Here is a 14,293-nt window from a genome sequence, read left to right as displayed (position 1 = left end):
AATTTAAGCTAATCCAAAGTCAGCAACATGGGCAGTCATGTCACTGCTTAGAAGAATATTACTCGACTTCAGATCACAATGAGCGATAGGCCTTTCACAGTGGTTATGCAGGTAATCCAAAGCAGAAGCAACATCAATTGCAATATCTACTCTTTGGAAGAGGTTCAAAGTTCTCATTAGATCTTGTCCATTTGAACTTGGATGCAACCACCTTTCAAGACTTCCATTAGGCATAAATTCGAGAACAAGAGCCTTAAAATCCAGACTTGAGCAAACAGTTAAGATCTTGAGTATGTTTCGATGTCGAACTGCTCTCAAGGCTTCACATTCAGCCATGAAAGTTTTGGAAGCTCTATGTTCAACGAGGTTGAGTACCTTCACAGCAACAGATGCTTCATCTTGCTGCAGAACTCCCCTGTAGACAGATCCGTACTTTCCCACACCGATCAAATTTCCTGAAGAAAAGCCATTTGTTGCTTTGCGAAGATCATTGTAAGAAACTCTCCTAAGATCTCCAGGAAGTTGTTCTTTAGGAGTATTTCCTTTAGGCCTTTTCGTAAAAAAGATTACAAGAAGCAAGGCCACAACCGATAATAATGGGAAAAGTACGCCAAATGTCACTTTTAAAGTAAGAGAAATTTTCGTTCTCTTAGACTTTTTGATGTTGCATTTCGGTAACTTGAGTTTAGGACTGCCTCCACAGAGGTTGTAGTTTCCTACAACTGAAACAGCCCTTCCATTTTGAAAGATCCCTTTGTTTGGTACCTCACCCTCAAGGTTATTGAAAGATAGGTTCAAACTTCGTAAGACTGAGAGCTTCTCTAATTCTTTAGGAATTTTTCCCGTTATGTTATTGCGGGAAATATCCAAAACCTGGAGGCCTTTTAAAGAACTAAGTGAAGAGGGAACAGGCCCTTGGAAAGAATTACCTTGAATATAGATGTACTCTAAACTCAGACAACTACCAAGCCCAGAAGGAATCTCTCCTGACAATTTGTTCTCCGATACATCTAAGCGTTGAAGGTTTTTCAGCTTATCCACTTCCGTTGGTATGGGCCCAATCAATGAGTTATTTGTTAAAGTAAGCGTAATTAAATTTGAAGATAAACCAATCTCTTGTCTGGGTATCTCGCCAGTAAATTTGTTATAAGAAAGGTCCAACCTCTGTAAAAATTGATTGTCTAGACTTGAAGCAATGCTTCCTTCCAAGAAGTTGTATGACAAGTCAAGATAGAATAACTGAGACATGTTCCTTACAGAAGAAGGGATGTGTCCTGTTAGTTGGTTCCCACCTAGACTCAATTTTTGCAGGTTTTGCAAATTCCCAATTCCCATAGGAATACTACCAGTGAGATAGTTTGAATACAAATCCAAATAAATCAAGTTTTGGAGATTCACAATTTGAGTAGGAATGTTTCCTGATATTCGATTGTTATCTAGAAACAATAGACTGAGTTGGTTTGAGAAGTTAGCTATAGAGGAAGGTAGCATGCCCCCAAATTTGTTAATATTTATACCCAGTTGTTGTAGATTGCTACAGTTGGTTAGAGAATGAAGAAAATCTAAATCTCCAGATTTCCCATTTCCAAGATAGTTACTTCCTATAGTCAGTATTTTAAGACTCTTTAAGTTTCCCAGATTAAGAGGAACATCACCAGTGAATCGGTTACTACTTATATCAATCTGTTTGAGTTTTGAAGCATTGACTAAGGAAGAAGGAATGGGTCCAGAAAATTGGTTTGCTCCGATGAAAAGTAATACAAGATTGGGAAGAGCGTGACCGATATCTAGGGGAAGATTTCCACTTAGTTGGTTCCCTGGAACAGAAATAATTTCGAGGGTTGAAAGATTATAAAAAGAGTGAGGAATCATACCAGATAACTTATTGGAATCAAGTGAAATAAACTCCAGCCTTTTTAAGCGGTCTAGAGTCCCAGGAATACTTCCACCAAAATTGTTTCCAGCCACAGCAAGAGTTTGAAGAGATGTAAGGTTCCCTAAGAAAGGCGGGATGCCACCAGTTAGCTTGTTATTCTCAAGAATCAGTTCAACAAGATGTTGAAGAGAGCCAAGTTCCATAGGAATTTTTCCAACAACAGAGTTGTAACCAATATCGAGGTTTGTGAGTTTGGAACACAGAGAGATATTCTCTGGAATTTCTCCAACTAATGAATTCTCTCTCACATTTAGTACTTCTAGCCTAGACAAAAGACCGATTTCTTGAGGAATATCACCATGGAAACTGTTGTTATGGAGATCTATCGACCTCAAGAAAGAGAGATTTCCCATATGAGGTGATATGGATCCCACTAGACCTTTGGACGTAAGATTCAAGACTGTCACCCTTTCATGTCTACGACTGCATGCAACTCCTTCCCACTCACAAAAACGGTTAGAATCATTCCAAGAACTCGTAACCTTAAAGGGGTCATAAGTTATTTGTGATTTGAATGCAAGTAAGGCAAGTCTATCTGTTTCGTTTCCTAAGAATCTAGCTCTGGACAATCTCACTGGTAAAGAAATACAACATAGAAGCATAGAATGCAAGAGAAAATAGCTGAATGTTGTCATCAGATCACTCAAACACAGAAAGAGAGATGTACTGATTTGGAAGTGCACTGAAGACTGAAGCAGTATAATTGTATATAAATCAGAATCCTTAAACTAAATAAGCAAATGTTGACTGATTTTATTAAGTCAACAGGTTAGGTGTAAGACGGTGTTTTGCTGAACTGGATTTCATATTTTCATTGAAATAGACTTCTCACTTGAATTCAGATGTGCATGTACACTGACTGGCAACTGATAATTTATATTGGTATTTGTGTGGTTGACGGTTAACCGGTCAAGTCCCATTCCTACACTTCACAATCAACTTATAAAAGACGGGAAAGTATCATATCCTGCACGGCAAAACTTCATTTTGCTGAAACAATAAGGTGATTCTATTGGGGACTCATCAAATTGGATTGGGCAACCCTAAAAAAAAAAAAAAATTTTACAAATTTGCCATATTACAAGTTTGCCATCAAAGCCCAAGCCTAGCAACCAATTCAACCGGTATCGCCAAAACGAACCCTCCGGGTTGTTTTTGTTCTATTTCAAACGGCGTGGCCACGTATGGTTTGAAATAAAATGTAAAAACTTTAAAGTCGTTGTTGAGTGACACTCGCATCGAATGACGTAAATGTCGTTTGAGTATTTCTTTGAGTTTGAGTTACACTCAAACTATACGTGGCCGAAGTCGTTTGAGTGTATCTTTCAAACGATATGACAGTCGTTTGAGTGTTACTCACACTAACATGAAACTACGTGTCCCATGTTGTTTGAGTTTCACTCAAACTACGCTGGCAAACGTCGTTTGAGTGTACAAGACTTCAAACTACGTGACCCAAGTCATTTGAGTGTACACTCAAACTACACGGTCATGTCGTTTGAGTGTATACTCAAACTAGGCGGCCATAAATGTATAATTGTATATAAATCAGAATCCTTAAACTAAATAAGCAAATGTTGACTGATTTTATTAAGTCAACCGGTTAGGTGTAAGACGGTGTTTTGCTGAAGTGGATTTCATATTTTCATTGAAAAAGACTTCTCACTTGAATTCAGATGTGCATGTACACTGACTGGCAACTGACAATTTATATTGGTATTTGTGTGGTTGACGCTTAACCGGTCAAGTCCCATTCCTACACTTCACAATCAACTTATAAAAGACAGGAAAGTATCATATCCTGCACGGCAAAACTTCATTTTGCTGAAACAATAATGCAACTGTACCAACTCAATCTCTGTGGGGTTTCTCAAAACACCTAGACATTAAAAGGGTGTGATAGCCTGATAGTTCATTGTTATATATCCACAAGACCACGGCCCTGTTCTAACTCACAAACATACATTAGTATTTAGTAAACTGGTGTGCAGTGGGGCATGAGCATAGCGAGAAGATAAAGGTTTGAGAAATTGTGGAGGATTAATCGTGAGGGAGATAGAGAAATTACGAGGGAGAGTGTTCTGATGAGAAATATAGGAGAAAATATTTGGAGAAGGAGCAAACTTGTACATCTTGTTTTTCACCCATAAGGCCCTAACACAAGAATTTGCTAAAGCATGCAACAAACAACTGAATCTACTAATTATCAGTGTTCTAAAAATCGGTCAAGGCGGCGCCTAAACGGTCTCGCGCTATGCAGTGCCCAACCGACTCGCCTAGGCCCAAATTGATGGACTAATTAAGTGGGTCTAGGCAGACCGATTAGGCGGGCTAGGCGGTCCAATCAAGTTTTTTTTTTTTTTTTTTTTTTTTTTTTTGAATGATTAAATGTTGAAAATTAAAGACCCGTGTAGACTTAAGATTTGAATGAGTTTAAAAGACTAAAGTTCAATATAAATTATATGTCACTATAAGAAAAAATATGTTTTTATATGAAGTCGATTTTCTTCAACTGTTATACATTTTGGTAATAGGTATTTTTGTTTGTGTTTATTTTTTAAGTTATGGTATAGGTGTGTATTACTATATATATTATAAGATATATTTGGAAAAAAAAAACCGCCTAGCGCTTAGCACGTCTAGACGGAGTAGATGCTAGGCACTCTCCCACCGCCCGACTACCGCCTAACGTTTTTTTAGAACATTTCTAATTATTATCATGCTGACCACGCTCAAATTTTAACAAAAATTCATATTATTCAATAGAAATGTGATACAGACTTTTCCCAGCCCTCTGTGGCTTGACTAATTGATGATTAACTAAGCCCAACCCAAATTTTGATCAGTCTTTCTTTTTCCATTACCAAGCCTTACCCAAAACATAGAAATACAAGTCCAAACCCACACAAAGTCGGGTCTAGCCCATCATCGCTTGGTTTAATTCGTAGCATTCTCGAGTCTCGACAACTAGCGAAGATCCAGGGAGACTTCTACTGATTATACAGACTCCCGAGTTCAATCACTCCTGCAAGGAACTTGGGCAGCACGCTATCACATACTCCATGTAAGTTTTTTCGTGCCTTCATTTCATTCATTGGAAGCTTCTTTCCAATACGATTCTCTCTGTTTTTCTATAGAAATAAAACTTACCTTTGAAGTTAGTAACTGCCTTTTCCTGCTTTTCTCCATTCAAACTTGCAATAGTAGTTATTAATAAGGTTTAAACTCTTTTTTAGCAGTATGAAGAACCTCCTGTCGCTTATGAGGATACTGAACTGATAATGTTAGAATACATTATTAGTGTCATCATACTATACCATGCAACAAATTGTATGTGCTTTTATAATAAGCAGAAAGTTTATTCTTATTGCTGAGCTCCAACGGAAAGTGTTTCTTTGATTGAATGCAATTCCTTGAGGACGTCTTTGATGTCCATTCTCTCAATCATTAGTTCCTCTGAACATGCTACTCCAACTCTCAATATGCGACTTAAGCAGTCAATTGTTCCATTTACTGGATTACTGCTGGAAACTTCTTTGAGAGTGTCTTCCTCTAGCAAACGCGTGTCGATGATGTCCATCACCTGTTGAGGTAAAGCCTTTTTAGAGAAGTCATGCAGAGTGAGTCCTTCCTTAAACATGTGATATGTTGGCCTCTTTCCTGTGAAAATCTCTAGTAAAAGTATCCCATAACTATACACATCGCCTTGTGCAGACACCTGCGCACCCATGCCATACTCTGCAGTTCATTGATAGACTTGTTACTCATAAATTGAATTGGTGAAAATTCTCCAAGCGCTTTATACAAAACTTAAAACACAATTTCTTCTCTCCGTAGTATGTAAATTAGAATCAGTGACAAATTATTGATAGTAATAATAAAATGTACCTGGGGGAATGTACCCGATGGTGCCTCTAATAGCAATTGAATTACTTTCGTTTTTGTTGGATGTGCTAGTGCTCTTGGACAGAAACTTTGCTAACCCAAAATCCCCAACGTTAGAAGTCATGTCTTCATCGAGAAGAACGTTGCTTGACTTTAGATCACAATGAACAATAGGTCTTTCACATTCGTTGTGAAGATAATCCAAAGCAGAAGCAACATCAATTGCAATATTTACTCTTTGGAAGAGGTTCAAAGTTCTCATCAGATCTTGTCCATTATTTGAACTTGTATGCAACCAGCTTTCCAGACTTCCATTAGGCATGAACTTCAAAACAAGAGCTTTAAAATCGTTACCATTAGAATCCACACTTGAACAAACTGTTAGGATCTTGAGTAGATTTCGATGACGAATTTCTCTCAAAGCTTCACATTCTGCCATGAAACTCTTAGACGCTCTAGGTTCTGTGAGGTTGAGTACCTTCACGGCAATAGGACCTTCATCTTGCTGGAGAATTCCTTTGTACACAGATCCGTAGCTTCCCGTACCAATCAAATTTTCTAAAGAAAATCCATTTGTTGCTTTATGAAGATCATAGTAAGAAACCCTCTTGATATCTCCCATAAGCTGTTCTGTTGGTGGTTTTTCGTCAGGTTTTTTCTTCAAGTAGAACATAAGGAATAAGGCCACCACTATTACCGAAAGCACAATTACGCCAAGAACCACCTTCAAAGAAAGAGGACTTGTTTTTTTCTTGAGCACACCAGACTTTTGAATGTTGCATTTTGGTAGCTTAAGTTCAGAAATTCCCCCACAGAGCTTGTAATTTCCATCAATTGAAACTGCACTTGCATTTGAAAAGATTCCTTTTGTTGGTACCTCCCCCTCAAAGTTATTGAAAGATAGGTTCAGACTTTTTAAGCCTGTGAGGTTCTCTAATTCTTTAGGAATTTTTTCAGATAAGTTGTTGCGCGAGACATCCATTACTTGAAGGCCTTTCAAAGAACTAAGAGAATTGGGAAGGGATCCTTGGAAGAAATTACCTTGAATATAAAGGTACTCCAAGCTCAAACAGTTACCAAGTTGGTTGGGTATTTGGCCAGACATTTTATTCTCAGAGACATCTAAGCCTTGAAGACTTTGAAGGTTACCCAGTTCCAATGGTATGGATCCATTGAGTGAATTATGTGATAAAGTGAGGGTAACTAATCGAGTGGATAGACCAATCTCTTGGTTAGGTATGGGGCCTGTTAAGTTGTTATAAGAAAGGTCCAGTGTTTGCAGAATTTGGTTGCCTAGACTTGAAGCAATGCTTCCTTCCAAGAAGTTGTATGACATATCAAGAGAGAATAACTGAGACATGTTCCTTATGGAGGAAGGGATATACTCTGATAACCGATTCCCATACAGATACAACATTCCTAGCTTTTGAAGATTCCCAATACCAGCCGGAATACTTCCGGTGAAGATGTTATTAGTCAAATCAAATGCAATCAAGTTTTGGAGATTTTCAATTTCAATAGGAATGTTTCCAGATAATTGGTTATCACCTATATACAGTTCACTAAGAATGCTTGAGAAATTAGCTACTGATGCAGGTAGCAGGCCTCCAAATTGGTTGACGCGCACACTGAGAAATTCTAGACTGGTACAATTGGACAAAGAAGTAAAGAAATCTAAATCCCCAGAGGTCCCACTTCCAAGACGATTTTCTTCGAAATTTAGGAATTGGAGGTCTATCAGATTCCCCAGATTAATAGGAACTTCTCCAGTGAATTGGTTATTACCAAAATCAATTTTTTGGAGTTTGGAAGCATTGGACAGGGAAGTAGGAATGGGTCCAGAAAATTGATTTATCCCGATGAGAAAGTCTGTAAGACTTGGAAGCATAAAACCAATATTACTGGGAAGACTCCCACTCAGTTGATTATCTGCATTGGAAATAATCTCTAAATTTGAAAGATTATAAAGAGATGCAGGAAATATACCAGATAAATTGCATGCACCAAGTCCAATAGCTTTTAGGCTTTTTAATTCGCCAAGAGTAGTTGGAATAGTTCCTCCCAAATTATTGTCGGATATTGAAAGAGACTCAAGCGATGTGAGGTTCCCCAGGGAATCTGGGATCCCTCCGGTTAGTCTGTTCCGGTGAAGTGCCAAAGTAACAAGCTTTGAAAGAGACCCGAGTTCCGTGGGTATCTTTCCAGCCAGATTGTTGTAACTCAGAAAAAGGTTTTTGAGGTTGGAACAGTGGGAGAGACTGTTTGGAATTTTTCCAACCAAAAAGTTATTACTCACAATAAGATGTGTGAGTCTAGACAAATGACCAAGTTCTTCTGGAATTTCACCTTGGATCCTGTTGTCATAAAGGACTAGCGTCGTCAAGAAAGAGAGATTTCCGAGGTGAGGCGACAAGGACCCTTGCAGACCATTGGAGCTAAGTTTCAAGACTGTCAATCTTTGATGTTTATGATTGCATTTGATTCCTTCCCATTCACAAAAATGATGAGAATCATTCCATGAACTCACAACGTTGTAAGGGTCCAGTGTTATTTGAGATTTGAAGGCGAGTAAAGCTAGTCTATCTGTTTCATTTCCTAATATTTTGGCTGTGGACGGCCTCACTGGAAAAGATACACAACAAACAAGAACGGAACATAATAAGATAGAAAACCTGAATACACTCGTCATAGAAGAAGTGCAGTGAAAGCTTGATCTGAGAAAGAAAGCTCAGTTTCAGTTAATACTTGTCTTCAACTTTAAACTCATTTATACAATGAAACTGTGGACAAGGTGAATGCTTAAGCTACACTACAGAAACATATAGCCATACAGGTCATGGCTGCATACAAACGTGAAAATTTTAATTTTTTTTTTTTTCCGATAATAATTAAAATTTTAAAATTAGTATGTGCTCTTTGGGCCAGTATTGGCTGTGAAATCAAAGTAGACATGCACAGTGCCCTATGAGGCCATCAACTGCGTTTGAGAACATGGTTGCAGCGGTGCAGCCTGCTTTCGTTTTAAAAATAGAAATAGGAATCCTCTAAATTGGATAAGGGAGGCTGTGACATAATAACTAAATAGTTTATGAGCTCATATATCAGCAAAGAACACTGATCAATTTTCAAAATTATATGTAGTTACTGAACCTTTTCAAGTACTTGGCTTCTTTTACAAAATTATAGGATATCACAAATGAGCAATTTCATCCAAGTTTTCAAGAAAAAGATTTAATTCAATCAGAAATACTCAAGTCAATATAAAGTTATAAACAGCTTACAGAATACACTCATTCTAAACAATATTGAGCACCATGTGAATAACTGTTCTATCTATGAATATTAGCTAGCAAACTTGAAACTCGACACAACAAACAGTTCAAATGGATTTTAAGTGGCCAGAGATTTTATATTTTATATTTTCATAATGCGTCATTATTTAATTCATGAATACATGCTTTTTTAATCCATGGTTTCCTCTATACGGTCATTCTGGGGCCCTTAACAATCAAGAGAGACATCATTTTATCCAATGTGCTAATCAAGAATTAACTCTGCAATACTTAAGATTATACAAACAGGGCGATGGAAATTAGTAGACCTTTCTTTAGATTACAAATAAAGAACTCTAAGACTACAAACAGGGCCATTTTCCTTGTAGTTTCCTTACCGGCCATGCATTATAGCATTAGATTAAAGAAGACTACGCGACAGCTTCTTTGTTTCTTCGTTTGTTTCGATTACTATATTATTAACAATGTGAATTGTCTATTTCTGGACTATGCTCTTAATTTGTTTTTTAACGAGTCATAGTCATTATTCTCTTATAATAATCTATGTTTGTTGTATTGTGTAAGGAACGCAGTTACAAAATTGAAGAAATCATCCACTCCCAAAACATCAATTAGCTAGCTAGAACAATGGAGTTCCCGCCTCTTCAAATTTTGGTCGTAATTTTGTCTCTATTTGGCCTAGACTGTCAGCAGCACAGTCCCAAGTATTTGGTAAAGTAACAAAATTTCATCTTCCGTCAAGAGTTCAAGCCCGAAGATAAACTTCTTTCACTGAATGCAATTCCTTGAGAACATCTTTAATTTCCATTCTCACACTCGAAAGTTCAACTGAACATGCAACTCCGATTCTCAATATGGAACTCAAGCATTCTTCCATTGGATTTACTGATTTCAAAGCTTGTTCTTGAGTTCCTTCAGATAGCATACGCATATCGACAATGTCCATAGGTAAAGCCATTTTAGCAGAGTCATGAAGGCTTAGTCCATCGCTGAATATAGTATCCGTAGGTCTCTTTCCAGTAAACATCTCCAGCAAAAGTATCCCGTAACTGTACACATCCCCTTTAGTAGACACCTCTGCCCCCATGCCATATTCTGCAAATCAGATTCGTTAAACTTTTTTTTTTTTTTTTTTTTTTCCTTTTACAACTTGTAGTCACATTTATCACTAGACAAAAACAAAAAGGAACAAATAAAAGAAACCATGGTAGTAAATAGAAAACATACCTGGAGGAATGTAGCCAATAGTTCCTCTTAGAGCAACCGAAATAGATTCTTTATTGTCTGAAGTGCCAAGAAATTTTGCTAATCCAAAGTCACCAACATGGGCAATCATGTCATCATCAAGAAGAACATTGCTTGACTTTAGATCACAATGAACAATGGGTCTTTCACAATCATTGTGAAGATAATTCAGAGCCGTAGCAACATCGATTGCTATGTCTATTCTTTGGCGGAGGTTCAAACTTTTTGGTGGATGCTCTCCGTCTGAACTAGAATGCAGCCAATTCTCTAGACTTCCATTTGTCATTAATTTAAACACAATAGCTTTAAAGTCGTTACCGTTGTTGTCCACACCTGAGCAAACAGTTAATATCTTGAGTAGATTTCGATGACGAACTCCCCTCAAGGCTTCACATTCGTACATAAAACTCTTCAAAGCACCACGTTCCATGAGCTTAAGCACCTTTACTGCAATATGGCCTTCATCTTGATGAAGAATTCCTTTATAGACAGAACCAAAATTTCCAACACCAAGCAAATTTGTCGAACAAAATCCATCTGTTGCTTTACGAAGATCATTATAAGAAACTCTCTTAAGATCTCCCAGAAATTGCTCAGAAGGAAGTTTACCCTTAGGCTTTCTCCTCAGATAGATTACAACAAACAATGCCACCACCAATAATAGCGAGACAACACCAAGTGTCGCCTTTATAGAAACAGGAATTCCTCTGTTCTTGGATTTTCTGATTTTGCATACAGGTAACTTTAGTTCACCAATGCCCCCACAAATCTTGTTGTTACCCAAAACTGAAATGGCACTTGCATTTTGAAAGACTCCGTTCTTTGGTACCTCACCCTCAAGGTTATTGAAAGACAGGTTTAAACTCTGTAAAGAGAGCTTTTCTAAGTATCTAGGAATGTTTCCAGATATGTTGTTGCGCGAAACATCCAAAACCTGAAGGCCTTTTAAAGAACTAAGAGATGAAGGAAGCGGTCCTTGGAAGAAGTTACCTTGAACAAACAAGTACTGCAAACTTGAACAACTACCGAGTGTGGTAGGAATTTCACCCAACATCTTGTTCTCAGAAACATCGAAGTGTTCAAGACTCTTCAAGTTACCCACTTCAAAAGGTATGGATCCATTCAATGAGTTATGCGTTAGATTAAGACTTCTTAAAAGCGAAGATAGACCAATCTCATGTATGGGTATGGTGCCTGTAAAATTGTTACAAGAAAGGTCCAATATCTGCAACATTTGGTTATCCAGACCTAAAACAATACTTCCTTCCAAAATGTTGTTCTGCAAAGCGAGAGAAAATAACTTAGACATGTTCCTTACGGACGAAGGGATTTGTCCTGATAATTGGTTGTTAAATAGATGTAATAATCCTAGGTTTTGAAGATTACCAATGCTCGGCGGAATACTACCAGTGAAAGAGTTGCCAGACAAATCTAAATGAATCAAGTTTTGGAGTTTCACAATTTCAGTAGGAATGCTCCCAGAAAATTGATTTGGTCCTAAATATATCCTAATGAGTTGGTCTGACAAATTACCAATTGAGACTGGTAACATTCCTCCAAATTGGTTGGAGCCTAGACCCAGTACTTGGAGATTGCTACAATTAGCTAAAGAAGTGATGAAATCCAAATCACCAGATTTCCCATTTCCAAGATGGTTTACATTCAGGTTCAGGTTTTTTAGATCCTTTAAGTTTCCAACATTAGGAGGAACTTTTCCAGTAAAATTGTTGAAAGTAAGTTCTAAACTTTGGAGTCCAGTAGCATTGAATAAGGAAGCAGGAATTGGTCCAGAAAATTGATTACCTCCTATAAGAAATAATCTAAGATTGGGAAGCATGAAACCGATGTCAGTTGGGAGATTTCCAGTGAGTTGGTTCAGGGGGATGGAAATTACTTCTAAACTTGAGAGATTAAAAAGAGAGGGAGGAAAGATACCATATAACTTATTTGAAGTGAGTGAAAGAATTTTGAGGCTTTTCAATTGGTCAAGAATACTTGGAATGCTTCCACCCAAACTATTTTCAGACAACGAAAGAATTTCAAGAGATGTAAGGTTCCCCAGGGAAGGTGTGATCCCTCCAGTTAGCATGTTAGAACCAAGACGCAGTTTAACAAGCTTTGAAAGGGAGCCAAGCTCCACAGGTATCTTTCCAACCAGATTATTTCTATCCAAAAATAAGTTTTTGAGGTTAGAACATAAAGAGATATTGGAAGGAATTCCTCCTACCAAAGAATTAGAAGTCGCATTAAGTACTTCTAACCTGAATAACTGACCAAAGTTTTGTGGCATTTCTCCGTGGAAGCTGTTGTTTGTTAGGACTAGTATCCTCAAGAAAGAGAGGTTTCCGATGTAGGGAGATATTGGCCCGACTAGACCTTTGGACTGGAGATTCAATTCGGTCACCCTTTGATGTCTACGACTGCATGCAACTCCTTCCCACTGGCAAAAATGGTGAGAATTGTTCCATGAACTTGTGACGTTGTATGGGTCCAGAGTTATTTGAGATTTGAATGCTAGTAAAGCAAATCTATCAGTTTCATTTCCTAAGATGTTTCCTCTAGACAATTTTAACAGTGCTAAAGAAATAATACAGAGAAGGATGGAATGTAAGGGAGAAAAATTGAAAACTCTCATCACTGAAGATGTGATGTTAGTTTGGAGAGAGAGAGAGAGAAATGGTACCATTTATATGTATACTCAAGTCAACATTCCACAATAACTGCATGAAAAGGTTAAAGGTTGAACTAATGTACACACTGAACCAGTACTATACACTGAATATTAACAAACTAAAATGGAGCAAAGCCTCCCTAGAAGCGAGTGAAAACTTCACTCTTGAGGAATTTGGTCAATTTAATTTCGGTCTTTTGTCTACACTCTACAGAGCAGTGGTCAACTTTCGTTTCGTCGATAGTAGACTATTGGCTGGTCCCATCTTCAGACTAGCTAGTTGCATCCTTTGTCCAATAATTATATAGTTCATTCCAGCTGGTAGTCCTCCAGTCTTTCTGTACTTGACCCCAAACCATTCATTGGAAATTTGGAACAAATATGTACATGACAAACTTGAGAAAAGTTCGTTCAATCTGGACCGCTTAACCTACAAAGAGACCAAGGTTGTCATCTTTCAACTACAAAAGTTTTCTCTAACCTTAAATCTGCATTTACACTCTTCCCTGTAGTCTGTACTTCCATACTAACAACCAGGTATTAAGTCGCCGACAGGCTACAATAATTCAAGATGGGGAAGCTAAGTACGCTTTATCAATAAATTTCTCTAGTGCGCTCTTATTATTAAAGCCAACCGGCCTATCGAGAAAATAATAATATGGATGGAACTTGGAGGTTAAAAACTATGGGTGTGTTTATGAGTTTTGCCGGCTAATTTAATAGTGAGAAAATTTCATTTTAGGTGTTTGTTTCAAAAAAATTTACAGTGGGAAAAATTAATGAAGGAGAGATAGAGATAAAGTGAGAGGAGGAGGAGATGAAGAGAGAGAGAGATGAGAGGAGAGCGAGAGAAAGAGGAGATGAGGCGAGATATTACCTCTTGAGAGCTAGGGGCTTGAGAGACTTGAAAGAGAGAGAGGAGATGGTGGCAAATTATTTTTCTTACAAAAAAATAACTCTTAAATGCAACCAAATGCATCTAGTGGGAAATTTTTTATTTGCCACCCCATTTGCCACTAAACAAACAAGCCTATGTTACGGACAATAATAATGTTCTTTACAAAATAATAATATGGATGGAACTTGGAAGTTTTCCAAAGAATCCAAGCCACGCACCAGCCATCAGTATCATGTCTTCTTAGATAGTTAAACTACGAAAATCATTTTCAACTAGTTTCAACCCAGTATCCTAGTTAACGATTAAGTGCTTTGTCAAATTAGTAAAGAGCAAAAACATAAAAAGAGTTTTAGAGTTGTGATGCA

The 14,293-nt window shown here is 37.6% G+C and overlaps 2 protein-coding genes across 2 annotated transcripts; both read right to left on the bottom strand.

Annotated features, from left to right (window-relative positions):
- Nucleotides 1-3: 3 nt before the first annotated feature.
- Nucleotides 4-8,624, bottom strand: LOC147484627 (uncharacterized). The gene is made up of 3 exons (XM_086579778.1): nucleotides 5,825-8,624; nucleotides 5,304-5,674; nucleotides 4-2,664 (listed from the first exon to the last, which is right to left on the bottom strand). The coding sequence occupies exons 1-3, from the start codon at nucleotides 8,508-8,510 to the stop codon at nucleotides 4-6; spliced, it is 5,718 nt and encodes a 1,905-aa protein (XP_086435904.1). The 5' UTR covers nucleotides 8,511-8,624.
- Nucleotides 8,625-9,390: 766 nt separating this feature from the next.
- On the bottom strand, nucleotides 9,391-13,148 carry LOC147484626 (putative receptor-like protein kinase At3g47110). The gene is made up of 2 exons (XM_086580023.1): nucleotides 10,342-13,148; nucleotides 9,391-10,209 (listed from the first exon to the last, which is right to left on the bottom strand). Exons 1-2 carry the CDS (start codon nucleotides 13,043-13,045, stop codon nucleotides 9,860-9,862), a joined length of 3,054 nt encoding a protein of 1,017 aa, XP_086436149.1. The 5' UTR covers nucleotides 13,046-13,148; the 3' UTR covers nucleotides 9,391-9,859.
- Nucleotides 13,149-14,293: the final 1,145 nt, after the last annotated feature.

The sequence above is a fragment of the Coptis chinensis genome, chromosome 8 (genome assembly GCF_015680905.1).
Source record: "Coptis chinensis isolate HL-2020 chromosome 8, ASM1568090v1, whole genome shotgun sequence".
In the NCBI taxonomy this organism is placed as follows: Eukaryota; Viridiplantae; Streptophyta; class Magnoliopsida; order Ranunculales; family Ranunculaceae; genus Coptis; species Coptis chinensis.
Note: the sequence above shows the minus strand (reverse complement) of the source record. Positions and strands in the feature narration are given on the sequence as shown.

Coding starts and splice junctions, on each gene's coding strand:
- LOC147484627 (XM_086579778.1), bottom strand. CDS start 8,510: ATGACGAGTGTATTCAGGTTTTCTATCTTATTATGTTCCGTTCTTGTT. Junction 5,675..5,824: donor CATCGGGTACATTCCCCCAG/GTACATTTTATT, acceptor AATGAACTGCAG/AGTATGGCATGGGTGCGCAG. Junction 2,665..5,303: donor TTTCCGTTGGAGCTCAGCAA/TAAGAATAAACT, acceptor TTGCTTATTTAG/TTTAAGGATTCTGATTTATA.
- LOC147484626 (XM_086580023.1), bottom strand. CDS start 13,045: ATGGTACCATTTCTCTCTCTCTCTCTCCAAACTAACATCACATCTTCA. Junction 10,210..10,341: donor TATTGGCTACATTCCTCCAG/GTATGTTTTCTA, acceptor TCTGATTTGCAG/AATATGGCATGGGGGCAGAG.